Source organism: Quercus lobata, chromosome 5 (assembly GCF_001633185.2).
Source record: "Quercus lobata isolate SW786 chromosome 5, ValleyOak3.0 Primary Assembly, whole genome shotgun sequence".
NCBI lineage: Eukaryota > Viridiplantae > Streptophyta > Magnoliopsida > Fagales > Fagaceae > Quercus > Quercus lobata.
In genome coordinates this window covers 12151203-12177946 of record NC_044908.1, presented here as the reverse complement: position 1 = coordinate 12177946, position 26744 = coordinate 12151203, and the positions used below count along the sequence as shown (strand labels likewise).

The 26744-nt window shown below is 40.0% G+C and overlaps 2 protein-coding genes across 2 annotated transcripts; both read left to right on the top strand.

The window, feature by feature from the left end:
- The first annotated feature begins 2769 nt into the window (after positions 1-2769).
- Positions 2770-26744, top strand: LOC115992952. The gene is made up of 2 exons (XM_031117200.1): positions 2770-2820; positions 26071-26744. The coding sequence occupies exon 2, from the start codon at positions 26120-26122 to the stop codon at positions 26708-26710; it is 591 nt and encodes a 196-aa protein (XP_030973060.1). The 5' UTR covers positions 2770-2820; positions 26071-26119; the 3' UTR covers positions 26711-26744.
- LOC115989961 lies at positions 15037-15918 on the top strand. The gene has a single exon (XM_031113824.1). The coding sequence runs from the start codon at positions 15037-15039 to the stop codon at positions 15916-15918; it is 882 nt and encodes a 293-aa protein (XP_030969684.1).

The window sequence follows — 26744 nt, the reverse complement described above, 5'->3', positions numbered from 1 at the left end:
CAAGTAAGCCATCCCTCCAGTGATTGAACAACTGCTCACTTTCTTCCAGATTCCGCTCCGTCTGCAAACAATATCCCCACTATTTCCCTAAATTACACGAACAAACTCTCAATCCATAAAACACAAGTTACAATATGAACTCCATGACAATCTTTGATACCGCAAAATCTTTTAGGACACAGTGCCATGCATACTCAAATTCAATGGCGGCGCCACATTATTGTCTTCAGTGCTTCAAATGAACCCAAGACTAGAGGTTTTTATTTTATTTTACATATAATATTTTTTAAGATTTATTTTTAATTTTTTGAACCCCTGAAAAGAAGCCTAATAACAAATCAATTCAACACCAACCTTCATCTTGACTTTTTTAAACAAAAAGAAAAAACAGAAACAAACTAATTTAATCTAAAATATGGAAAAAGAGAAAAAAGAAAAAACAAAGCTCGACAACAAATATTAGTAATTTGTTAATCTTAATCTCGAAAAAAGACAGTTAAATGGATAGTAAGGTGTAAATACTAAAAGACAATTAAGTGTGAAATATTTATAGAAAAAAAAAAGTGTGAGGCAATAATGGAAGTGTGACGTGACTTATAATTTATTTTTTATTCTCTTGTTCGCACTATAGATAAATTTTTGATAAAAAAATCATGTATATAGCAAGATTCATATGTTACTTAAAATTCATTATTTAAAAGAATTCATGTGTTGACTTGAAAAATCTTCCTTTGGGTTATGAAATATGTCATTTTATCATCTTAATGATTAAGATTGAGTAAGAAAATATTTTACAACAAGATCCTTGTCAATCTCTTCAACATGAATTTAAATGACCTAAAAAATATTTCAGAATTTGAATAACCCAACATTATAGATTATGAAATGGTTTAGACCTTAGAAGCACATCGTTACTGTACAACTAAAATTGGTTCAACCATTCTAATGATCCCAATTGGTTCCAAATAACAAATTTGTAATCTCTAGAATGCACATAGCATTGAAAACGAACGCCCACACAATTAATCACCACGACTAATTTGTAAATTACATAAATTCAAATAAAATCCACCTTATGGTAAAATTAAAGATTAGTTCATTTTGTAGTTATACTCTGGTTATGTAATATATTATAAACTCAGTTTAAAACACTAGTATTACTATTTTTGTGTGTGTTCTAATAAGTATTACTGTTTACTCATATAATAGATTGTTTAGATGTTGATTGAGTTGGCCCAATAACCTTGTGTGGGCTTAGAGACATTATCTTACAAAGCAAGCCCTAATGAGAATGCAAGGGATTTAAAGTTGGGGATGAGATTGTGATGCCTCATATCCACTGGATATTGTTTGAGTGCATTTGTGTGGGTGTATATTGAGTTCTACATTGAGCACATATTAGGTTGGTTTGAGATTTATTAACAATTATAAAGAGCCTCAATTATGACTATAGTAATCTTTTTGAGGTATAGTACAAATATGATTAGTACTTCAAGTAAGAAAAGGGTTGTTATTCAAATAATTGTTTTATTTAACAATTATTCAAAATTGTTAATACTTAAATAATCTGATTTATCCAATAAATACATCCATTATTAACAACTACAAGGAGTCTCAATTGTAACTAGGCTAATCCTTTTGGGTTACAACACAAATGTGATTAGTACTTCAAGTGAGAAAAGGGTTGTTATTCAAATTATTGTTTTATTTAACAATTATTCAAAATTATTAATACTTAAATAATTTGATTTATCCAATAAATACATATGCATAATTATTTTAAACTAGTCATTAAAATTTGATTTTGTTACATCTTCATTTTAATCATTAAGACTTCAATATTCATGTTATGTAAAGCAATTGAAGATCTAAATGGTCCAAATTATATTTTTGCCCCTAGGATGTGAAATTACCATTCAACTCTGGACAATGTTAAGTAGAGGTTGTAGAATGGGGTGTTTGCTATGGTTAATTAACGGTCCATTTGGGAATAATTTATTTAGCTGAAACTGAAATCTTTTTACTGAAAGTGTAAAAAAAAAAAAAAAAAGTTAACTGAATAGTACAATGAGGCCCATAATAGTATCAAAAAGTGCAATAAGAAACATAAATAATACTAAAAAAAAGCTAAAAACTAAATAAGTTAAAGGAAATAAGCTCATCCCAAACTCATCCTAAACATGATCAAACCATTGGGCAACTTGGGCTGGCTCAAAACATGGCCAGATTAATTAGGGGTTAACCCGATTAAGGCAAGCCTGGACTATCAATGTCTCTCTAGCGGTTTTTCGAAAGTTGTAATATAAATCCAGATCCCATCCTGGAGTCGAGACAAAGACTTGTTTTTGGGAAATTGGGGCCGAACAAAGTTGTTTATGAGTCTATCTTCGAATAAAGCAGAGTATAAAGTAAAAGAAAACGTAAGTTCGAGATATGGTTCCATTTCATATCAAGCCAAGAATCCTTTTTGTTAGATGCAAGCTAAGTATCTTTCTTTTGCAAGATGTAAGTGATTTTTTATATGGTCAGCAAATATATGTGTGTGCTAATGTGTTTCTGTCTCCATGTCTGCGAGTTGAGTGAACAAATTTTCCACTATTTGCATCTTTATAGGCTATTTAGATTTCACAACTTAAAATTTAATCCTTCTCTGTTCTTTTAAAATGCCTCATCCTCTCTCTTGCTCTCAGACGAAAATTTAATCCTTTTCTGTTTCTTCCATTCTTTTAAGGTTGTTCATTAATAGAGACAAGCAAGGTCGAGGCGGAAGCAGAAGCCAAGTTGTTGAAAGCACGTTTGACGAGCACCGGATTCCTTCTGGTAAGCATGTTTATTCCAATCTCGGATGTCAAAGTTTCGAAAACCGAAATAATACTACTAGGGATGGCCATACCCATTAGGTAATGGATATCCGACCCTACCCGATCCAAATGTTCCGGATAATACCCGATTTTTTATGGATAAAGATAATTGGGTAGGGTTTGGATATTACCCGAATTTTACGGGTAGGGTATGGATATTACCCAAACCCGACCCGTACCAAAAAAAAAAAAAAAAAAAAAAACCTAAATTTCTTTCTCTCAAAGCCCTGCGGCTCTGCCTCTCCTCAAACACACAAACACAATCAGATCATACCCATTCAAAAAAAAAAAAACCTCAATCAACCCAGATCAACAGTCATGAGAGAGAACATGATTAGAGAGAGAGAATGTAATCAAAGAGAGAGAAGGTCAGTCTTCAAAATCGTGAGAGAGAACAGGATCAGAGCTTTCTGTGATGTACCTGAGCAGTGAGAGAAGGTGATTGGAGTGGGTCATGGTCGATCAAACTCAACTCAGCTTTCTCCATTACGCGAGCTTGCTGCAAAGCTGCTGTTGATGGCGGTTACAGTTTAGGCATCTGGTTCTTAAGACACAAAGCCATGGTGTTGAGAGAGAGACATATCTGGTTCTCCGCTTCGTATTTCACAGAAAACAATTGGTGAAATCACAAGGCTTCCAAAAGAGAGAGAGAGCTGAGAAACGAAGCTATGGAGAAAGGGAGAACATTTGGTTTACTTGGCTAGTCTTGCTGAGCAAGCTGAGTGAGATACAATGGTATCTTCTTCTTCTTCTTTTTTTTTTTTCTTTTTTTTTTTTCAGCAAAATTTTGATAATATGTATATTCGTGATTTTTTTTTTTTAATTTTAAAAATCAAATTTTTTTGCTTTATTGATTGGTAGGTCTGTAGGTGTATGATATTCTACCCATTTTTTTAAATGGGTTTTGGGTAGGGTATGGATATCCATGGATAATACATTCGGGTAAAGACCGGGTATAGATATTAATGGGTATTGGTATTCGGGTATCCATGGACAAATATTTTGGGTAGGGTATAGGTATACCCGATCCATAACCTACCCATGGCCATCCCTAAATACTACAGTTGTTGTTGTTGTTGTTGTTTATTTTTTTATTTTTTTTATTTTTTTTTAAATGGTGTACAATTTGGTATTTAATAGGACGGATTAAGGAGTGATTCTACTTACCTAACAATTTATTTATTTATTTGTTTACTAGTTACAATACATGTTGTGAGAATTTAAATTTCGAATGTCTTGGTTGGAAAAAAAGGGAGTCCACAAGTCATGTTGGGTCAAGTGGTAGGAAACAAGTCCTACCCCTATCGTAGACAAGCACTAGGTCGGGTGTCCACAACAAAGAAGTCAATACCGTACTAGTGTCGGCCGTACTATTAGTATATACCATACCAGCCATTAGATAGGCGTAGGTACTCCTCTAAAATGTACTAGATAAAACATTGTTTTGTACATGCCATAGTAGCTACTAGGGATTTTCTTGGTGTTTTGGCCAGTATTAATGTTTCAATTGGAATAATAATAAATGTTTAAAAAAACATGTTATTTAAGCTAATACATTGGGTTAATGTATTTAAACTAATATTTAGGCTTATAAATATGTGGATTTTAGAAAATATGTTAATAAAAAAATACATACACACAAATAAATACAAACACATGTGTGTATATAGAAATATATATAAATAGCAGTAACTCTGAAATGATACAACAGTATCAATTGATATCAAAATATGTTGTTCCCCTAGCCAAATTGAAAATGACCTCTAGTATGAAATTGACACCCTTGGCTAATGGTGGTGATCATGTTAAGTGAAACAAGAAGAAATGATGACAAAGAGAGATTCCTTACAAACCTTGTCAAATACAGTGAGATCTCCACCAAATCTGGTTAAACATCTATTAGATCTCCTCTAGTTTTTGTCAAAGACCAATACAAGTGGAGATTTGAACGAAGAGCAGTTTTTTTAGTTGGATCGAGTCAAGTTTGATCTTGGAGGAGGAGACTGGCCACCATCAGGTTTTGTAGGTGGACACTTGTTGTCGACCACTGTGATCATCAAATCAGTTGATGGTTGGATTAGGTTTGGTCAAGTGGATTGGGTGGAGTAGGTCTGTGGACAACCTTAGTCAGAAACATCATAAGGTTTCAATTGAAATACAATCTCTTTGCCTACGTACCAATTTAAGGACTGTGCTTTCTTAAAAGGTAAAAAGTTTACAATTACAATAACAATAATCTTATTTTGAATTATGGTGGGTTTAGCTATAATTCCTTCTTTTATTTTTTCAAATTATTTTAACCTATTTTGAGTTGTCATCTCAAACTTGTATTGAAAAGTTGTGAGATTTTATTGTGATTAAGAACTTAAAAAAAAAAAAAAATTAAATAGAGTGACTAGTGTACTTGAACCCATCTATCCATCCCTCTCTTGGTGTGTGCTACTCTCACCATCATGCTCTGTAAAATATTTTGTCACAAAAATTATAAGAATTCACTACTTATAGATATAAGTTGTGTTTAAGTTACACTAATATGTTTATTAATGTGGTAGCTTAGTCCAATGGAGTGAAGGCTTTGGGTTGAGGTCCTCAATTTTCTTGTATTGTAAGTTAGGAATATCTCACGATAGGAGGCCCCAAAGATGGTATTGCACGTTTTTGAAGGAAATAACCAAAGGTTTTAGGCTCTTTTTCTCATAATCCTATCCTCACCGAGATGATAGTCGTGTAATTGATCCCTCTTCTTGAAATTTGAACAAGATTTCCTTATCCCCGTGATGTGTTTCTCCTTATTAATCTCATCTTTCTCTCCCTTGATTTCATTATATAACTCCCAGTATTAGTCTGCATACGATCGAAGAACCTACCCACTCCCCATTTTCATGACTAACAAGGCATCAATAGGTTGGGGAACCCAACTAGAAGTGAAAAAGCGTGCCTCAAACGCCTGAATTAGCTCATCGAAACTGAAGATGAACCCTTTCCTCAAATTTTTGAATCATCTTATTGTCGTGGGCCCAAGACTAGAAGGGAATACCTTATAGATAAGTCCATCATTCCATGAATAGAGGGCCATGAGCTAAGTATAATGACTTACGTGCTCTACTGGGTTAGTCTTACCATTGTAACAAGTAAAAGGTGGACGAGTAAAATGTCTAAGCATCTCAGTATGCTCTATCTCTTCAGAGAATGGTGATCAGGCCACCCTTCGTAAGGTTTAGCTCATGGCATCTAGTGCTGCACTAGGATGCTCGCGTCTTTCTCTTCTCAATGATTCTAAGTGATCCCCTCTAGATTCATTTGACTTATCCCTCAACAAATGGGAATGGCTCTAGTGAGAAGACCTTTCTGTGTGGTTACTCATAGATTCGTGATCGTGGGATGATTCCTCGTAGTCCCTTCTTTAGTGTTGACCTCTCATCTCCAGCTCTAATTCTCTAACTTGCCTCCGTAGACTCTCTATCTCCTAGTCACAATCACTATGGTATGAAGGCTCGATACATACGAAATAGTTTTTTCTCCTTGGGAGAAAGCTTCGTCCAAATCTAGACAAGTCTTGTGCCCTTCCTACTTGAGATCTTGCTCCCTTCTTCGTCCTGAGGGCCTAAGATGAGCCATTCGACCAATTTCCCCCTAATCCTACTAACTCCTCATTTGCATGTGGACCTTCCATACAGGACACAGCCACACCAACTCTAGGCCTTCAACTAAGTAGGAGATTCTAACAGATGACGCCAATTGTGGTAGCTCAGCTCAATGGAGTGAAAGCTTTAGGCTGAGGTTTCCAATTTATTTGTATTGTGGATTAGGAATATCCCACGATGGGTGTTAAGCCTCGAACCCAAAAGGATCCAAAGCATGAGAAAAGAACCATCAAGAAAGAGATACTGTAAGAGATTTTTCTTTTCTTTTATTTTCCACAATAAGAATATATAATCATACTGAAATCTCCACATTACAAGTTAGAGCTCTATAACACATTTACGAACAATCACTAACTGTAAATCACGTGCCTTCAAAATTTACATGAATATTCCAAACTCCAAATTATTTAACATAAAACTCCAATGTGCTTAAAAATATGAAACCCCAACAAAACTCTGGGGCTAACAAACCTCAAGAGAGCCTAACCTCTAATAGAATTAACCACTACTTCCTTAAAAACAACTAGAAAAAATCACTAACCATTAATTATGTAAGTTTCCCAATTCAACATAAAACTCCAATCACCACTGAAAGCTCGAAAATGTGTTAAAAAACACAAGAGCTATTTAGAGCCCCAATTTAAACTTACGGTTCGATAGATTTTACTCCAACTTATACTAAGTGCGGAATAGAATAAATGCGAGTGGATAAACAAATAAACTACTCTAAGCCATAATCAATATAACAAAGCAGTAATATGAAAACTAAAAGAGTAGGGAAGAAGAAAGCAAACACAAGATAACACTCCGATGTATTATCGAAGAGGAAACTGAAGTACTCGGTGTAAAACCTCTCTACCGCCCTCCAAGCGGTAATCAATCCACTAGACAATCAGTTGGGATACATGGGTTAGCAAGAGACCCTTCAAGCCTAATCTACATGATGCACCTAAGCCCTCCAATCTCCTACTCCAACAAAGCTTCTCAAAACTGTGTCTTGTCTAGCTCTTTGGATCTCGCAATCCACCTGATTACATCCGCCAAAGCCTGGCTTCTTTCAATACTTCCGAGTAGCACCAAAACATCACTGAGTACTCTGAAAGGGTGTGGTAAGTGTTTGGGCTATCAACCTCTCAATGATATGAAAATGGAGAGGTAGGAGTTGAGGAAAATCCACAAGTAATTGTGTAGAGAAATGTGGGTATCACAATCTCTAACTCTCAAGGTTTGTGGTTAGGGTTTTCTCTTAGAAGCACACCTTAACATATATGGGTAATGTGGGTATAAATAGTATAGGTACAAAAAGTGTGTATCAGAAATGATAGTCTGGCAAAACAGAATGTTTCGTGATTATCTCACAGGAAGGCTTTACCTGTGAGACACTCGCGAAACACAGCTGTCTCCATCTGTCCTGACTCTTCGCATTTCAGTTATGTGCAGAACACATTCATCACTTCGCAGGATGCTAAGTCGCAAGCTACCCACAAAAACACTTTAGTCTTCAATGCCTTAAGTCTTCACACACTCTCCCTCTCTTTCACACAACCCTTACAAATCAATCCCACATGAAATACAGGGTATAAAAGGTTGAACATAATTACAATCAAATTTGGTACAGAATAAAGCCAACAAAAACATAGTTGTAAATTACAACTTTACAATCACCAATAAGACAAACTAAATTCCTAAGGTATAGCTAATTAATCTGTAAGACTATGAAAGAGTGGGATGAGCTAAAACCCAGTAAGCAGCATAATTAATAGGGGTGGGGGAAATGCAAGTTTCATGATAATGAACATTTTACAAAACATGTTATAATTTGAGAATTTTCATGAAAATCCAGCAAATTCATTTTCATTGATAAAATGACAAGAATGATTGAAATGATGTATTACAAAGCTTTCTCAAAATATTTCTGCATGAAACTACACACTATATATTGTGAGCTATCAAAACAATATCCCAAAACCTGAAAATCCAACCCAGGGCCACATGATAAGCCGTCATAAAGATGTTAGGTATGTCACAAAGACATCAACTATGCCATGAAGACATCAGTTATGCTACGAAGACATTAGTTCTACCACAAAGACATCAATCACAAAGACTACAGCATCTGGCTGGGTAATCACCAGGACTACGACATCTAGCTGGATAATCATCGGATAATCACATATCACAACCCAAGGATAAAAATATAAAGAGCTCATAGTTTACATGAAATCAAAACATGGTTCAATTTCAAGTAGTTTCACAAAAACTTTTGAAATACCCAATATATTCACAAGGTTCTCAAATTTTCCAAAATAATTTCTTGTTAATAAGATTGTCTATCGATTTCCCAAATATCACAAGTCAAGATAAAACATCTTTGGAATTTTCAAATAATGCAATAAATCCATAAAATCCATTCCCAAGAATTATATCAAAGATACTTATCTTTTCCATGCTAACAAATTATATATTTCCTCATATGCAATATCAAATATGATAGAGCTTTCCATAAAAAATTTCCCAAAATGTGTTTTGAATGCTCTAAAATGTGTGAAAACACAACAGCTATTTAGACCCCCAAATTAAAATTACAACTCGATAGATTTTACTCTAGCTTATACTAAGTGCGGAAAAGAGTAAATGCGAGCGGATAAACAAACAAGCTACTCTAACCCATATTCATAATAACATAGCAGTAAAATGAAGGTAAAAGAGTAGGGAAGAAGAATGCAAACACAAGATAATACACCGATGTGTTATTGAAAAGGAAACCGAAAAACTCGACGAAAAACCTCTCTACCGTCCTCTAAGCGATAATCGATCCACTAGACAATCAGTTGGGATACATGGGTTAGCAAAAGACCCTCCGAGCCTAATCTACCCACTGTACTTAAGCCCTCCAAGCTCCTACTCCAACAAGGTTTCTCAGAACCGTGTCTTATCTAGCTCTTTGGATCCCGCAATACGCCCGATTGTATCCACCAAAACCTGGCTTCTTCCAATGCTTCGCAGTAGCACCAAATCCTCACTTGACACTCTGAAAGGGTGTGGTAAGTGTTTAGGCTATCAACCTCTTAATGGTATGGAAATGGAGAGGTAGGAGTTGACGAAATCCACAAGCAAATGTGTAGAGATATGTGGGTATAACAATCTCCAACTCTCAAGGTTTGTGGCTAGGTTTTTCTCTCAGAAGCACTCCTCAACATTTGTGGGAAATGTGGATATATATAGTGTTGGTATAGAAAGTATGTATCAAATAGAACAATCTGGCAAAACAGAATGTTTCGCGAGTGTTTCGCGGGAAGGTCTTACCCACGAGCTACTCGTGAAACAGGACTGTCTCCATCTGTCCTAACTCTTCGCATTCCAGTTATATGCAGAGCACATGCATCATTTCACGGGATGCTTAGTCGCGAGCTACCCACAAAAACTCTTTAGTTTTCAATTGCTTGAGTCTTCACACACACTCTCTCTTTTTCTCACAACCCTTACAATTAAATCCCACAATAAATACAAGGTACAATAGATTGAATAAAATTATAATCAAATTTGGTACGGAATTAAAGCCAACAAAACACATAGTTATAAATTACAACTTTACATGTTTAACCTGAAACAACATTTTAATGCAATATGCTAAATTTTCAAAAATATCATTAAGAAGTCACTTACCTTGGAAGGCCAACCAATATTACCTAAACTAGGCATCACATAATTGACCAATCTAGTCACTAGGTCCATCACCAAGAATATCGAAACCTAGAAACACAATGATCAAGCCTATCAATAATAAGAAGCATCACACTTATCTCCATAAATCAAAATGATCCCCTAAAATCAACCAAAGGCCCTAAAGCCCAACTTGTCAGCCCTAAGACAAGTATCCCTTCCCAAGCGTGAACCAAACAAGCATACAAGAACTCATAGTCCCACAACACAAAGCTAAAGCATTTTAATTCTCTACTACAAGCAAATGTGCATATAAAAACATAACATAAGACGCATTACTTCAAAATTGAGGTAACATCTCTCATGAGTTTCCCTTTTGAGCACCAAATGATTAAACCAAACCATTATTAAAATTGACTAAGTAAAACACATGTCGAAGGAAACACATGAATTTACAAGCCATTCCATTAAACAAGGGTCTCAAATAAATTCCATAAAATCCGAACATACTCATCATCCTTTCAGATTCACTACACAGCAGGTCAACCCTTTTGTAAAATTCATTTGGTCCAAGAAAATTTATTTGATCAACTTGAAATTAAATAAGGATAAGCTCTTATATGTGTAGTAGATACCATAAAAAATTCAGGTCAAAACGTTTTTTCTATAATTTATTAAAAATCATGCATTGCAATTAACTCAAATCTGTCCATGACATTTTTAGGATCCCAAAAGAAAATCGCTAGAGTTTTAATACTCACTCAAATGCTTTGAGACTTTAGTCATATTAAAACCGCATGTCTTAAAGCATATTAAAAACTAGGAATGAAACCTTTAATCTCATATAAACAATAACCATAACAACAAATCAAGAAACCTAAGCTCATAACTTATGGAGACATTTATCAAACACTTGATAGGCAAAATGCACATGCTCACCCATCACTTGCATAAATTCATAGTTATCACTACACTCACACCCATATATGCCAAAGTCATTTCAAAATGCAAGGAAACCCTCTCAAAAATTAACCCAAATCTCCTGTATAAATCAAAAACCCACATACTTTCTCAAGAAACCCAACTCACATGATTGCCAAACAATACACCCATTTCACTTCATTAAATTAAAAACCTCCAATCAAGTCTTAAATGTCTCAAGAAACACAATAAAACAACCCCAAAATAAAACTCATAATATCAAGAGCAATCCAAAGAAGATAGGATATAAACCCCAAGGATATAAAAGTGGGTCATGGAGATTTTACCTTAGATTATTGTTGGGTAAGAGCACAAATCATGGAGTAGAGTAAGTTGGTGACCAGATATCTAGTGGCAGCCTAGAGACCAAAAGAAAGAAGAGAGCTTCGGGAGAGAGAGATGTACATTTGGGAGATGGGTGCGAGTTTGTTCAGGCATGTGAGAATGAAGAATAAAAGAAGAGAGGAGATAGCTTAGATGACCAACCAAGACAGAGACATTTGTGGAATTTTATGGTTGAGAATAAGTGTGTAGGTGGGGGGGAGGGGGGTGTCATGTGTGGGTCTAAAATCTGACCCTCACTTCTTTTTCTTTTCTTTTTTGGTAAGGTTGGGGTGTTACAATGGAAGGCTCCAAAGATGGTTTTGCAGGTTTTTGAAGGAAATAACTAGAGGTTTTAGGCTCTCTTTCTCGTAATCCTATCCTCACCAAGATGATAGTTGTGTAACTGATCGCTTTTATGAAATCCGAACAGGATGTCCTTCTCCCCAGGACGTGTTTCTCCTTATTACTCTCGTGTTTCTCTTCACCAATTTTCCAACCCCCTTTTCATATCCCTCCTTCTCCTTTTATAGCCTTCCCTTAGTGGGTTCGCCATCATGAGGGGTGACCTGCCCCAAGCTAGTAGGTCCATCTCTGTTCTATATTACTGACCAGATGGGACTCGATGCATACTCTTGAGATGACATTCTTAGAACTTGCACCAAAAATCGGAATGTGTTCGGTAGGCAGATCACCCCAAGGGATTATCTCTCGCTCACGATATTGCTCAGTAACATTCCCCAATGTTCACTTTAAGGTCATGCTTGGTAACGCTTAATAATGTTCGGTGTGGTATTGAGGTGGGCCGGGTCGATTTTTAGGGGGCAGGCCATGGTCTTGGGCCGGCCTTTCATTCATGACCGTACAATTAACTTTACACAACTCAATAGATTTTTTTATTAAATATTTAAAATTTTTATTTTAAAATTACAAATAAGAATTTTACTTATAAAATAAATTGTAAAAAAACCTATTAACTTGAAATTTGAATACGTATTAAGAAGAGTTGAAAATTTAAAATTTTAATTATTCCTGAAGAGAGATTTGGATTGGCATATTTGTATTGGTGAAAGGCAGGGAAAGTATAAGAAAGAGACGTGAATTCAGTACTTATGTTGTCATACTATTCAAATAAAAGCTATTTAAAAATCTATTCTTGTGTTTGTGTGTATATATATATATATATATATATCTTATTATTATATAAAAAAATAATTACATCAACTTAGTATTTATATACCTTAAAAAAATTTAAGTCAGTTTATAAATGGAAGAATTTTCAATCTTGGGTCGTTATATGTTATTATAAAATATATATTTAATAAGAAAATATCCTAAATAAGTGTTTAAATTAAGTAATTATAGCACATAAAAAAATAGCTTATATGTTAGAATTTTCTAATTATATGATTTGCAGTTAATACTTTTCAAACATTTTAGATTGAAGCTTTTATTAAATAAATTATGATTATATACCAATATTTTAAAATTTATGAAACATAAAAATTTTAATTAATTTAAATAATAAAAATCAATTTATATGTATAAAAATATGCAACTCAAGATTATATATAGATGTATATATATAATAATAAAAAAAAAAATATAATTTAAAGAAAACCCTTATTTTTCAATCATGATAGAAAAAAATAAAAATAAAAAGTCCGAATTTGGTAAGAATGAAGTATAATACTCATGTTTTACACTATTTAATAAGACATTGCAACTTCAGCATTTTACTTAAAATTCAATACATCTTACCATACTTAATAGCTTTCTCAAAAGTAAAATAACCCGCCTAATAACATTTCAATACTTATGTGGGGGAATAATTCACAAGTCAACAATGGGCCTTGGGCCCCGCGCGGGGTCTAGCCATGACAAAAAGGGAAAACAAGGCCAGAAGACTTCCAGCCCAATCCTGTTGGGCTAGACTTATTTAAAGGACGTCCGAGGAGGAGTGTCTCCTCGGACACACCAAATGGGAGTCCAACGTATGCCCTGTCCACAGTGAGGAACCATCCCAAGTAAAGGGAAAATATTAGACGTCCAGGAGGCAACCACAACTGCCGCATTAAATGCAAGGAAGCTACTTTTCCAGCCGCATTAATGTAGAGAAGACAGGCGAACAGTGTTACATTGGCCAATGCAACTCACAGAAAGATAAGAGGGGTGTTCGATGGGACAGACACTCAAGTGAAGGTCCGGATGGTAAACAAGTGTAAGGCTCTGATCAATTTAAGGGGGCTATATAAGAGAAGAAGGTCCCCCTGAAGAGGGGATTGGAAAATTTAGAGAAAAAAAGAGGAGAGAGATTAAAGAATTCTGTAATTAGGGCAAGAAAGGCACTCATATGTCTCCTCAGACCAGTATCCCATGAATATAAATGAAACATTCTCACGTTCAGACTGTTGCATGGCCTATAACTAATTAACGTTCACTTCGTCCAGCCCTAGTTCTGTAACCCACTCTCTACAAATTCATTGTCTAGGGTCTCTTGGGCCAGAACCGCCTACTTACTGGGCCTGGGCCCTAAAAACCGCCCTTATAATTGGCGCCGTCTGTGGGAAGAACTTGTGTCTCGACAAGTGAAACTGTGAGAAATGGAAGGATCAGGTCCGCGCCAAACCGGACATGCAGATTCCCAACGGCAAGACAATTTTTTGAATCTCGAATGAGAGAAGGACCAAGATAAGCAACGAGAGGGCAGTGTGAACACCTCTCACACGAGTAGAAGCCGCTCAAAAGGGAAATGTCATGCATCCCATAAGCAAAACGATCGAATGGCTCTACAGTAAGAGATTGATGATTTAAAGAAGAAGTTGCACCGAGCGCAGCGAAAACGTTCTTCACCCGGCTCGGATACTAGCAATGATGAGGATAACGAATACAGGTGAAGATCAAGAACCTCTCCGAGCGAGACTTTTTCCTACGAAGAATAGCGGCCTCGCAAACGCGACCACAAAAGCCCATCTTACCAAGGCCTGGCCAACGATGCCATGAGTAAGGCCTTGGATCGTATCTCCCAGTCGCCTTTCACGCGTAAGATAGAGAGGGCAGTGCTACCTCGGCGGTTCCATCAACCCGCATTTGCCATATACAATGGTCGGACTGACCCAGTAGAGCATGTAAGCCAATTTAATCAGAGGATGGCCGTCCATTCCAGGGATGAGGCGTTAATGTGTAAGGTGTTTCCGTCCAGCTTGGGACCTATAACGATGAGATGGTTTGATGCCCTCCAGCCGAATTCCATAGATTCCTTTAAACAGTTGACACAGGCTTTTGGTTCCCACTTCATCACCAGCAGTAGAGTCCCTCGGCCCCTAGATGCCCTCCTATCCTTGTCCATGCGGGAAGGAGAGACGCTGAAGGCCTACTCAGACAGGTACTGGGAAATGTGTAATGAGACAGAAGGAAATTACGATGACGTCGCCATTAGCTCGTTCAAAAGGGGCCTGCCGACAGAGCATGGCTTAAGAAAGTCCCTTACTGGGAAGCCAGTCACCAGTGTGCGCCAACTCATGGATAGGATTGACAAGTACAAAAGGGTCGAGAAGGACCAGTAGATGGGGAAGGGTAAAGCGAAGGTTGTCCCTCAGGAGAGGAGGGACTTTAAGTCGGACCGCTTTAACAGCAGTAACAAGCTAAGAAGAGACTATGCGGAACAGTCAGGATCTACTGGGGCTCAGGCAGTTCATGCTGTGTTCCGAGAACCGCTTCACAAGATCCTAGAGAAGGTGAAGTGCGAACCTTTCTTTCAATGGCTGAACAAGATGGCAGGTGACCCCTCGAAACGCAATCAGAATCTGTATTGTGCGTACCACCAGGAGCCAAGTCACACCACCGATAATTGCAGGAATCTGAAAAACCATTTAGATCGGCTTGTTCGAGAAGGGAAGCTGAGGCATCTGTTGCATCGCCCTGAAGGATGGCAGGAACAGTCGAATTTTGAAGCTAGACAAAGTACATTGAAGCCACCTATTGGCACAATAAATGTCATTCTCGCCGCACTTGGAAGAACCGGTTCGAGCCCTTTTAAAGTAATGTCAATGAGTAGGTTCCTGACTGAGCCGGACGACAGGGAATCCAAGAGAGCTAGAGTGAGTGCCATGCCGTTGATCGGGTTCTCAGAGGAGGACAAGCAAGGTACCCTTCAACCCCACAATAATGCCCTAGTCGTCACGCTCAGAATTGGAGGTTATGACGTGAAAAGCATGTTAGTTGATCAAGGCAGCGCCGTGGAGGTAATGTACCCTGACCTGAATAAGGTGTTGAACTTGAAGCCAGAAGACCTGTCACCGTACGATTCCTCTCTGGTCAGCTTTGAAGGAAAAACCGTCACCCTAAAAGACATGATTAAACTGCCTGTGCAAATAGACTCAGACGTGGTAGAAGTGAACTTCGTTGTGGTAGATGCGTACTCCCCCTACACAGCTATCATGGCCTAACCGTGGCTTCATGCACTAGAGGCTGTGCCATCAACCCTACACCAAAAAGTGAAGTATCTGTTAGGAGGTCAAGTCAAAGAAATAATAGGGAACCAAGGAATGGCTAGGCAATGCATGGTGTCGGCAATCTCACGACGACAAAATAGTGAACCTTCCACTTCAGCTGAGAACGGCTCATAGCAATTAATGAACCCGGTCCAACCTGCAGGTGGTGGAGGACCAGCCATGGAGGTGAGCTGTGAGGATCTAGAGAAAGTACTCATCGGATCAAACCCTGAGAGGTTTTTTCAGGTCGGTTCAGAATTACCAACCCAGGAGAAGTCAACACTGATTGATTTTCTCCGATAGAATGTAGATGTATTCGCCTGGGACTCCTATGAGGCCCCCGGGGAAGACTCAGATTTCATCTGCCATCACCTTAATGTTAACTTGGCTATAACACCTAAGAAGCAGGCTCCTCGGCAACCATCAAAAGAACATACCGATGCTGTGAGAGAAGAGGTCGCAAAATTGAAGAAAGCAGGGGCTATCAAAGAGGTCTTCTACCCCGAATGGTTAGCCAACACGATCGTGGTAAGAAAGAAGAACGGGAAATGGCGGGTCTGCGTAGACTTCATGAACCTAAACAAGGCCTGCTCGAAGGATCCCTTCCCTATGCCACGGATAGACCGATTGGTAGATTCGACTGTCGGACACCCCCGAATGAGTTTTTTGGACACCTTCCAAGGCTACCATCAGATACCCCTGGCTGCCGAAGACTAAGAAAAGACTGCCTTTGTCACCCCAGTTGGAAACTATCATTATAAGGTGATGCCCTTTGGCTTGAAGAATGTCAGGTCGACCTATCAAAGGATGATAACTAGGATGTTTGAACAGCAGATGGGTAAGAGCGTTGAAGTGTATATAGATGACATGGTGGTAAAAAGCAAGTTGGTGGCCGACCACATCAAAGACCTCGACGACGTTTTTCAAATACTGAGAAAGTACAAGCTACAATTGAACGCGTCCAAATGTTCATTTGGGGTGGGATCAGGAAAATTCTTGGGTTATATGGTGACCCACAAAGGTATAGAAGTTAACCCTGACCAAATAAGAGCCATCTATAGCCTGCAGCCTCCTCGGAATCCGAAAGAGGTCCAGAAGCTCATTGGCATGATAGCTGCTTTAAACCGTTTCATCTCGCACTCAGCAGACAGATGCAAGCCATTCTTCCTCCTATTACACAAGTGGAAGGGTTTTGAGTGGACTAAGGAGTGTGCTTTAGCTTTCCAACAGCTCAAGGAATACCTCGCCCGACCGCCAATTATGTCCAACCCCGATGCTGACGAGGTGTTGTTCACCTACATCGCAGTAGCCTCTCATGCAGTGAGCTTAGTGCTAATCCGAGAGGACAATGGCACGCAGCGACCAGTCTATTATGTGAGAAAATCACTGCAAGAGGCAAAAACCCATCATCTCCCCCTCGAGAAGGCTATCTTGGCCATCGTACAGGCCACACGAAAGCCCCCCCACTACTTTCAAGCACATACTGTAGTTGTGCTTACTCAACTACCCTTAAAATCCGTCCTCCGCAACGCCAATTACACAGGCAGAATTGCAAAATGGGGAACGATTCTGGGCGCCTTCGACATTAGATACATGCCTCGCACCGCTGTAAAAGGCCAAGTCCTCGCCAATCTAGTAGCAGAATTTGCGGAGCCCACACTAGAAGGAAAGGAAGTGTTGGGATTACTAAGTGTTGATGAGAAACTAATCAGCACAATTTCTCAACATGAACACACTTGGTGGAAAGCACACATCGATGGTGCAGCGAACCAAAGGGCTCAGGGGGACTCGTTTTGCTCTCACCCGAAGGGATAACCATAGAAAAGTCATTGAGGCTCGGATTTTCAGTCACGAATAACGAAGCCGAGTATGAGGCGTTATTGGAGGGAATGTCAATGATCCGGAAAATAGGTGGAAAATCCGTGAACATGTTCTCGAATTCGAGACTCATTGTGGGACAAGTAAATGGAGACTTGGAGGCAAAGAATGAAAGAATGTAAGAGTATCTGGTCCGGGTTAAGCACCTGCAGACCCATTTCCATCACTTCCGTTTGACGCATGTACCTAGAAGTGGAAACACTCATGCTGATTCTCTCGCGACGCTGGCTACCTCCTCATCTCAGCCCCTTCCTCGGATCATTTTGGTAGAAGATCTCTTTCATCCAATAACGGAGAAGGCCAACGGAATTTGGGTACATAGCGTCAAGGCAGGACCAAGCTGGATGGATCCTCTGGAGCTGTTCTTAAAGCACGACACCTTGCCAGACGATAAGGTTGAGGTCAACAAAATCAGGAGAAAAGCTACTCAATTTTGGTTGTCCAAGGACTCTAAGCTTTATAGACGCTCGTTCTCAGGGCCGTACCTGCTGTGTATGCACCCAAAGGCTACTGAACTCATCCTGGAGGAGTTACACGAAGGAATTTGCGGAAGTCATACGGGGGGTAGGTTCTTGTCCCACAGGGCCATAACGTTGGGTTACTGGTGGCCGAGCATGCATAAAGAAGCCTTGGAATATGTGAAGAAGTGCGACCAATGCCAAAGGTTCGCCCCGAACATACACCAGCCTGGCGGAGAGCTTAACCCACTGTCTAGCCCCTGGCCATTCACACAATGGGGCCTAGACATACTAGGGCCATTCCCCAAAGCAGCAAGGAACAAGAAATTTCTTCTTGTTGGCACCGACTACTTCACGAAGTGGGTTGAAGCTGAGGCACTGGCAAACATTAGAGACGTCGATGTCAAGAAGTTTGTTTGGAAAAATATTGTCACTAGGTTCAGGACCCCACACACCTTGATATCGGACAACGGGCTCCAATTTGACAGCAAAGCCTTCAGAAGATACTGCAATGAGCTGGGAATTATCAACCGATACTCCACACCGGCTTACCCACAGGGTAATGGACAAGCGGAAGCCATCAATAAAACCATAGTGAATGGGCTGAAAAAGAGGTTAGACGACACGAAAGGAAGATGGGTTGATGAGTTAGCCCATGTCTTGTGGACATACAGTACCACACCTCGTAGGTCCACGGGAGAAACCCCCTTTTCAATGACCTATGGAGCCGAGGCTGTCATTCCGCTGGAGGTAAACTTCCTAACACAGAGGACTACTGCCTTCTGCCCCATTGCTAATGACAAACTTCTGGAAAAAAGCTTGGACCTCATCGACGAAAGAAGGGAAAGTGCAATGGTCCATCTAGCGTACTATCAGCAAAAGCTCAAACAGGATTACGACGCCAAGGTGAAGTCGAGACCATTGGCGCCAGGGGATCTAGTACTGAGGAAGGTCTTGGGCACCGCGAGGAACCCTGCATGGGGAAAACTCGAACCAAACTAGGAAGGCCCATACCGTATCACTTCCGTAGCCGGCATAGGAGCCTACTTTTTGGAAGATTTGGATGAACATGTAGTGCCACGCCCTTGGAATGTAAATAACCTGAAAAGGTACTGTTATTAATGAAAGAGATAATTCTTGACGCCGTATTACTGTGCAGCTACTTGGTCTAAGTGTTAAACAGAACCCAAGTCCTGCCTGGCTCCTCGGACTATAGACTTGGGGGAAATTAACCTCGAAGCTACTTGGTCTAAGTGTTAAACAGAACTCAAGTCCTGCCTGGCTCTTCGGACCACAGACTTGATGGAAATTAACCTCGAAACTACTTGGTCTAAGTGTTAAACAGAACCTAAGTCCTGCCTGGCTCCTCGGACCACAGACTTGGGGGAAATTAATCCTAAAGCTACTTTCACTAAGTGTTAAACAGAACCCAAGTCCTGCCTGGCTCTTCAGACCACAGACTTGGGGGAAATTAACCCTAAAGCTGCTTTCACTAAGTGTTAAATAGAACCCAAGTTCTGCCTGGCTCCTCGGACCACAGACTTGGGGGAAATTAACATCGATGCTATTTTCACCACGTGTTAAACAGAACCCAAGTCCTGCCTGGCTACTCGAACCACAGACTTGGGGGAAATTAACCCTAAAGCTACTTTCACTAAGTGTTAAACAGAACCCAAGTCCTGCCTGGCTCCTCAAACCACAGACTTGGGGGAAATTAACCTCGATGCTATTTTCACCACGTGTTAAACAGAACCCAAGTCCTGCCTGGCTCCTCGAACCACAGACTTGGGGGAAATTAACCCTGAAGCTGCTTTCACTAAGTGTTAAATAGAACCCAAGTCCTGCCTGGCTCCTCGGACCACAGACTTGGGAGAAATTAACATCGATGCTATTTTCACCACGTGTTAAACAGAACCCAAGTCCTGCCTGGCTCCTCGAACCATAGACTTGGGGGAAATTAACCCTAAAGCTACTTTCACTAAGTGTTAAATAGAACCCAAGTCCTGTCTGGCTCCTCGGACCACAGACTTGGGGGAAATTAACCTCGATGCTATTTTCACTAAGTGTTAAACAGAACCCAAGTCCTGCCTGGCTCCTTGGACCACAAACTTGGGGGAAATTAATCTCGACGCTATTTTCACCACGTGTTAAATAGAACCCAAGTATTGCCTGACTCCTCGGACCGCAGACTTGGGGGAAATTAACCTCGGAGCTACTTTCGCTACGTGTTAAACAGAACCTAAGTCCTACCTGGCTCTTCGGACCACAGACTTGGGGGAAATTAACCTCACAACCATTTTGTCTAATTATCGACTATCATTTTCATTCACTTATGCTTGGTTTTCAACAGTTAATGACGGAATAGACATCCATTCATGATGAAAACAGAAGAGAGAAACAACGACATTTAAAGGAAAACAACTCTTCTCATTAGAATCCAAAAGCGATCCTTTTTACAAACATTAACAAAACAAAATATCAAGGGTAAAACAAATAAAATCCTACACTACTTTCCTAAGTCTGAACCCTGAGTAGGAACGGGCTGATAGTTTGCTACCTGGGGTCTCGGAATAGTCTCCTTAGCCTGTGTAACAATCTCACTGATTGAAAGGCTATCCTCAGGCAACTTGTCCTTCGCGGATGGCTGCGCATCCCCAGCTTCAGGCATGGAGGAATCCGAGGCCAAGGCCTTCGTTGGGAGAGGCTCTTCAGGGGCAACCTCGTCAGGGATCTCACGAATATCCTCCAAAAAAAAGATATTCTCAGCTTTCTAGAGATCGGAGTCCGTTGGGACTGCTGCTCGATCCAAGGCTACACCCCAAGACATGGTGATGTAATCCCTGCATACAGCGGCCACCTCCTCGGTCAGCCTGATCTTAGTGTCCCTGACTCCATGATCGTAAGAGGTTGCCACCGCTTTCACGGCCGCCTCCCTAGCCAGATAGGCCTCGTCCTGGACCTTCGCAAGCTCGGCCTTGAGATCTGAAACCGCTTGCTCCTCTGTCACGAGTTTTTCCTTAGACCGGCGGAGCTGTATGCGCAGATCATCAGCCTGCTTAGTGGCGTTTTTAAGGCCGGCCTCCGCACTCACACGACCCTTTTTCGCCTCCTTTACTTCATTGCTCAGGCGATCATTGTCCTGCCTGAGGTCGCTAGTAGTCTTCTCGGCAGCACAACGGGACTGAGCCTCACTGTGTAGGTCCTCACGAGCCTTCTTGGCCCATTCCTCAGCAACATAGATTTGTTGAGTAACCTGTGCCCGAAAAGTAAAGGCCTAATTAAAAGATGATGATGAATAAGTAGATACGTAATAAGAGAACGAGATAGAAGGTCCCACTTACCATAGCCATGTCCCTCTTCAGCGACATGAAGAGGTCTAGTTGCCGAGTACTCCGGAGACCCTCCATATCGTGAGGTAAAAGAAGAGGCTGCTGCAGGGCCTCAGCTAAGAATGACGCCTGCCTTCGTTGGGATTCCCACAGGGTCGCATCCCAGGAAATTGGGGCACTGTCTAATTCGAGCCATGGCGACCATGTCCGCTGTTCCCTCCGAATAGCCACCTCGTCTCGGCTATCGACGGACCTGGTCCTCTTCTCCCTGGGCTCTTTAGTCTCTTTGCCTTTTTTCTGGGGCTTGGCCTTTTTGCGGCCAACCTCGCCCTCCTCCAATTCTTCTACAGGCCTTTTTCGCCTCAAATTGGGTATAGGCTGTAGTGCCGCATCCGATGTGGAAGGAAGAAAAGGAGTAGGAGCCTTAGAGGTAGGCTGTTCCTTAGGGACATCCTTGGAGGATTGCCCTTTGTTCCTGCTGGATAGGAGGCCCTTGAGACCAGACCTTGGTTTCAGATCCATTCCTTCCTCCTCGGTCTCTTGGCTGGTATCGACTTGTGCAATTACCAAACCAATATCAGGGGCTGTCGAAGCGCAGTCTAAATCTGAATCAGAGTCTGAGAGCTCTACTAGCCTGGCCGACACCTCTCCCTCATCGGCAAAATGGAACTGGTCTATCTGATCCTCCAAGGACGATTGCGAGGAACCAACCTACTCCTCAGGGACAACTACTGCAGGAAGGGCACGCTGAGCAAGCAGCTGGACGGGAGGTAAGTCTCTCGAGGCAAGAAATCCCGGTACGGAAACGTCAATGCGTGCTAATCTTGAACTACCAGCCCTGATGGCTTAACCAGCGTCCACCAAAGATCACGAAAGGGGAACGTAGTCCAAAATCAAAGGAGCGGCCCGCAATTGTCCGTCCTCGCTCACAAAAATCTCAGATCTCAGGAGATAATTTAGCACCGGGACGTTGACCAAGCTCAGCCGAGAAGACATTCGCTCCTTATTTGCAAAGCCCATAGAAGGGGTTACGTTAGTCCGAGGAGGCAAGTAAACCAAACCAATAAAAAATAAGGGGGGGGGGGGGAAGCTCAAAACTAAAGTCCCCTCCACGGAATCTAATTCTACGATGCCCCACCTGGCATTCCTGCCCTGGTCGGACAATGAATACCGTCGTGCCATGGTCCGGAGACGATCAAAAGGTCGTCCTTCAAGCCTTTATTGGACTTGGGAAGGCAGGATATCAACGTCACCTTGTCGGACCTGGACTTTAAGTAATATGAGTCGCCGAGCTTATGGCATTCATATAGATGAACCATATCGTGCCATGAAAGGCCGAGGTTCATCTGATCATTCAGGGCGTTTGTGCATCCTAGGATCCAGAACACGTTCGCAGTGCACTGGTAAGGGGCCAACCTATGACCAAGCAGGTAATCCCTAGTTATTCTCCCCATTGGAATCATCATTCCTCCTTCCACGAAGGCTATCATTGGAATGGCGACCTGCCCTGTCCTTCTCTTGATCAAAATTTCCTCCTGATAGCAATACTCTAAACCTATCTCCGATGGAATACAATACTTCGCCCTAAAGCCTGCCATACTGGCCGGAGAGTCTACCATTTTTTCAAGCTTACCCATCCCCCCTAATCCTAGACAACGTGAAGACGGTTTACTTAAGGGAGAGTAACGGAGAAGAAATGCGCACTTACGGGTGGGAAACTCGACAGGAATCTTCAAGAGAATGACTGCGAAGGCGTGGGCGTGTTGAAGGAGAAGGTGTTGAAGTGCTCTGAGTACTTGAGTGTTCGTCAAAAAGTGAGGAATGAATGCCTTCAAAATCTTATATACCCAGGGGAAGTTGGACAGACACACTCTTGCCTAGAGAAAAGAAAATAATATCAACCGTTGATCTGGTCCCCAACCGTCGGATCAAAAGGGCATAAAACGCCAAATGCAACAAATAGCTCCTCCCAAGTCATTAAATGCCTCCAGCATTAATGAGGCACGTGGGAAGCATACCCCCGCACGGATGAAGTAGGAATCCCCAATAAATGATCCTCTGGGTATCAAAATCCCGTCTTTCCTCCTCGGACAAAAGAGAAAGAGCCGAAATTTTGAGGGGCTATTGTGGGGGTAAAATTCACAAGTCAACAATGGGCCTTGGGCCCCGCGCGGGGTCCAGCCATGACAAAAAGGGAAAACGGGGCCAGAAGACTTCCAGCCCAATCCTGTTGGGCCAGACTTATTTCAAGGACGTCCGAGGAGGAGTGTCTCCTCGGACACACCAAATGGGAGTCCAACGTACGCCCTGTCCACAGTGAGGAACCATCCCAAGCATAGGGAAAATGTTAGACGTCCAGGAGGCAACCACAACTGCTGCATTAAATGCAAGGAAGCTACTTTTCCAGCCGCATTAATATAGAGAAGATAAGCGAACAGTGTTACATTGGCCAATGCAACTCACAGAAAGATAAGAGGGGTGTCCGATGGGACAGGCACTCAAGTGAAGGTCCGGATGGTAAACAAGTGTAAGGTTCTGATCAATTTAAGGGGGCTATATAAGAGAAGAAGGTCCCCCTGAAAAGGGGATCAGAAAATTTAGAGAAAAAAAGAGGAGAGAGATTAAAGAATTCTGTAATTAGGGCAAGAAAGGCACTCATATGTCTCCTCGGACCAGTATCCCATGAATATAAATGAAACATTGTCACGTTGAGACTGTTGCATGGCCTATAACTAATTAACGTTCACCTCGTCCAGCCCTAGTTCTGTAACCCACTCTCTACAAGTTTATTGTCTAGGGTCTCTTGGGCCAGAACCGCCTACTTACTGGGCCTGGGCCTCAAAAACCACCCTTACAATTTCAATAAAATTTTAAGTTAACTTAAATTTTTAATGAAAAATTTACAAATACAACCATTAAAATTCTATTAATTACAATTTAATTCTATATTTAAATTTAAATATTTGTTGGATAAAAATGATACTTTTTTACATAGGTTAAGTGTCGAAAACTATACTACACTCCTTGACGCATAAAGAACTGAGTCATTTCGGATTAATTGCATATTAACAAAAGTTAACATGAAATTGACTCATTATTAATTGTAACTCAAACTCATTTATACTAAACAATAACCAGTAAAAATATCATTTTGCATTCTAACATTATCACCATTATTCTAAAGCACCAAAATACACAAGTATTCAAGTTTGGGCAACGTGATGTGTGCAGGGACGGAACTAGGATCAAAATTTAGGGGGGGCCAAAACCTCAATTAAAAAAAAAAAAAAAAAAATCTTTAAAATACAAAGTAACATATATTTGCCAAAACCTCAATAAAAAAAAATCTTTAAAATACAAATTAACATATATTTAATGTTAAGAAAATATCAACAAAAGAGGGGAGAAACAAAATAACCGTTTATTAATACATTTTAAATTAATAATTTAAAAATAGAATTCAACATTCTTTTAAATAACAAAAATCATCTAAATTTGATTTTGTACTAAACTTTGCAACAATCTCCCTTTCAATCCTAGTTTTATTTTTATTAATGATACATGAATTTATAAAATTTATATAATAAAATTTGTAATACTAATGACGGTACACTACACATTAGCACCAATTTATCAACGCAACTATTCAATTATATAATACCCCACGTAAAGTTAAACTAATTTACTAATAAACAACCAATAATTTAAGTTAAAAATTAATAGCCATCCCACCCCACACACTGATTAATGGCCACCCACCCACCCCACTTTCACTTACTACAAGTACATTAACTTGGTTTGTAATTTGTATTCATCTATCTTTTTTCTTTTTTTCTTTGTGCACTTTTTTTTCTTTTCAGCAAAAATAGTCATATCTTTTTCACGAAAATTCAAATAGTAAATCTTATCACTTATAAAAAAATAGCTTGGATCTAAGAAGAAAGAGTAAGAAACAGCCAACACAAAAACATAGATGTTATAGTATAGTTGTTTGCCAATTGGGTTTTATCAATTTCATGGACCAATTTGTAACTTATTGGGAGGAGGGGGGCCAAAAATAATTATTTTGGACTCAATTGTTAAACTGTACATTAAATGCGTATACTATTACTATTTTTAATTTAAAAAAAATGGGGGGCCCCCCTCAGCCCCTTGCTAGTTCCGTCTCTTGATGTGTGTAACGATACCTTCGGTCCTCACATCCAGGGACCAACTCTTTAATTTTTTTTTTTTTTTTTTTTTTCAATGCTTAAACAAATAGGGTGGGGATTTGAACCCAATTCTATTCAATAAAAAACTTGGACAATATCACTGAATCACAAGCCTTTGAACCTTGAACTAAGGAAGACGGTGATGCGACAGTGCTTCTGGAATTCAATTTGATGGACTAGGGATGAAACTTTATAAGCCAGTATCTTGATGTTCTCTTTGTTTGTTTGTAGATCTTTTCGAAGTGGTCAGTAATTTTTTGGTGAGACATTTGTGGGACTAATGGCTCTAGAGATACCCATTGAAGACTATGCTACCCAGATAGGGAGAGGAAACTACGAGAGGTTAGAGATCTTAAAGGCAAAACAATTCCCAAACCTCCAATCCACAAATACCATGTTGCAGGGGACGGAGGACTATGACACAAATATATTGATGGATGTTACTTTATATGAAGCAGTAGCAAAAGATGATGTTAATAATTTCATTGATACGTTGGAAAAAGTTTCAATGGATAAAGAACTCAATTTGGATGCCATTTTAAACCAAATGACCATATCAGAAAATTCATTGCTTCACAAGGCAGCAAGTTGTGGAAGTGTAGAAATAGCTGAACTCATCATTGATCACTTCCCCTTCCTTGTTAACAGGGTAAACAATTTAGGGGATACTGCACTTCATGTGGCTACCAAGGCTAGAAAGTTGAATGTAGTCAAAGTCCTCGTAGATAAGTCTTGTAAACTAAGTCCTGCTAATGATATTGATACTTTATCACAAATGAAAAATCACATTGGAAATACTGCCCTGCATGAGGCTGTCATGGCTGCTTTTGGCAAATCCAAAAGTGTCATGCTATTTGAATGGAAAGGGTGAATCTCCACTGCGTCTCGCTATTGAAACTGGTAAG

Coding starts and splice junctions, on each gene's coding strand:
- LOC115989961 (XM_031113824.1), top strand. CDS start 15,037: ATGGGGAAGGGTAAAGCGAAGGTTGTCCCTCAGGAGAGGAGGGACTTT.
- LOC115992952 (XM_031117200.1), top strand. CDS start 26,120: ATGGCTCTAGAGATACCCATTGAAGACTATGCTACCCAGATAGGGAGA.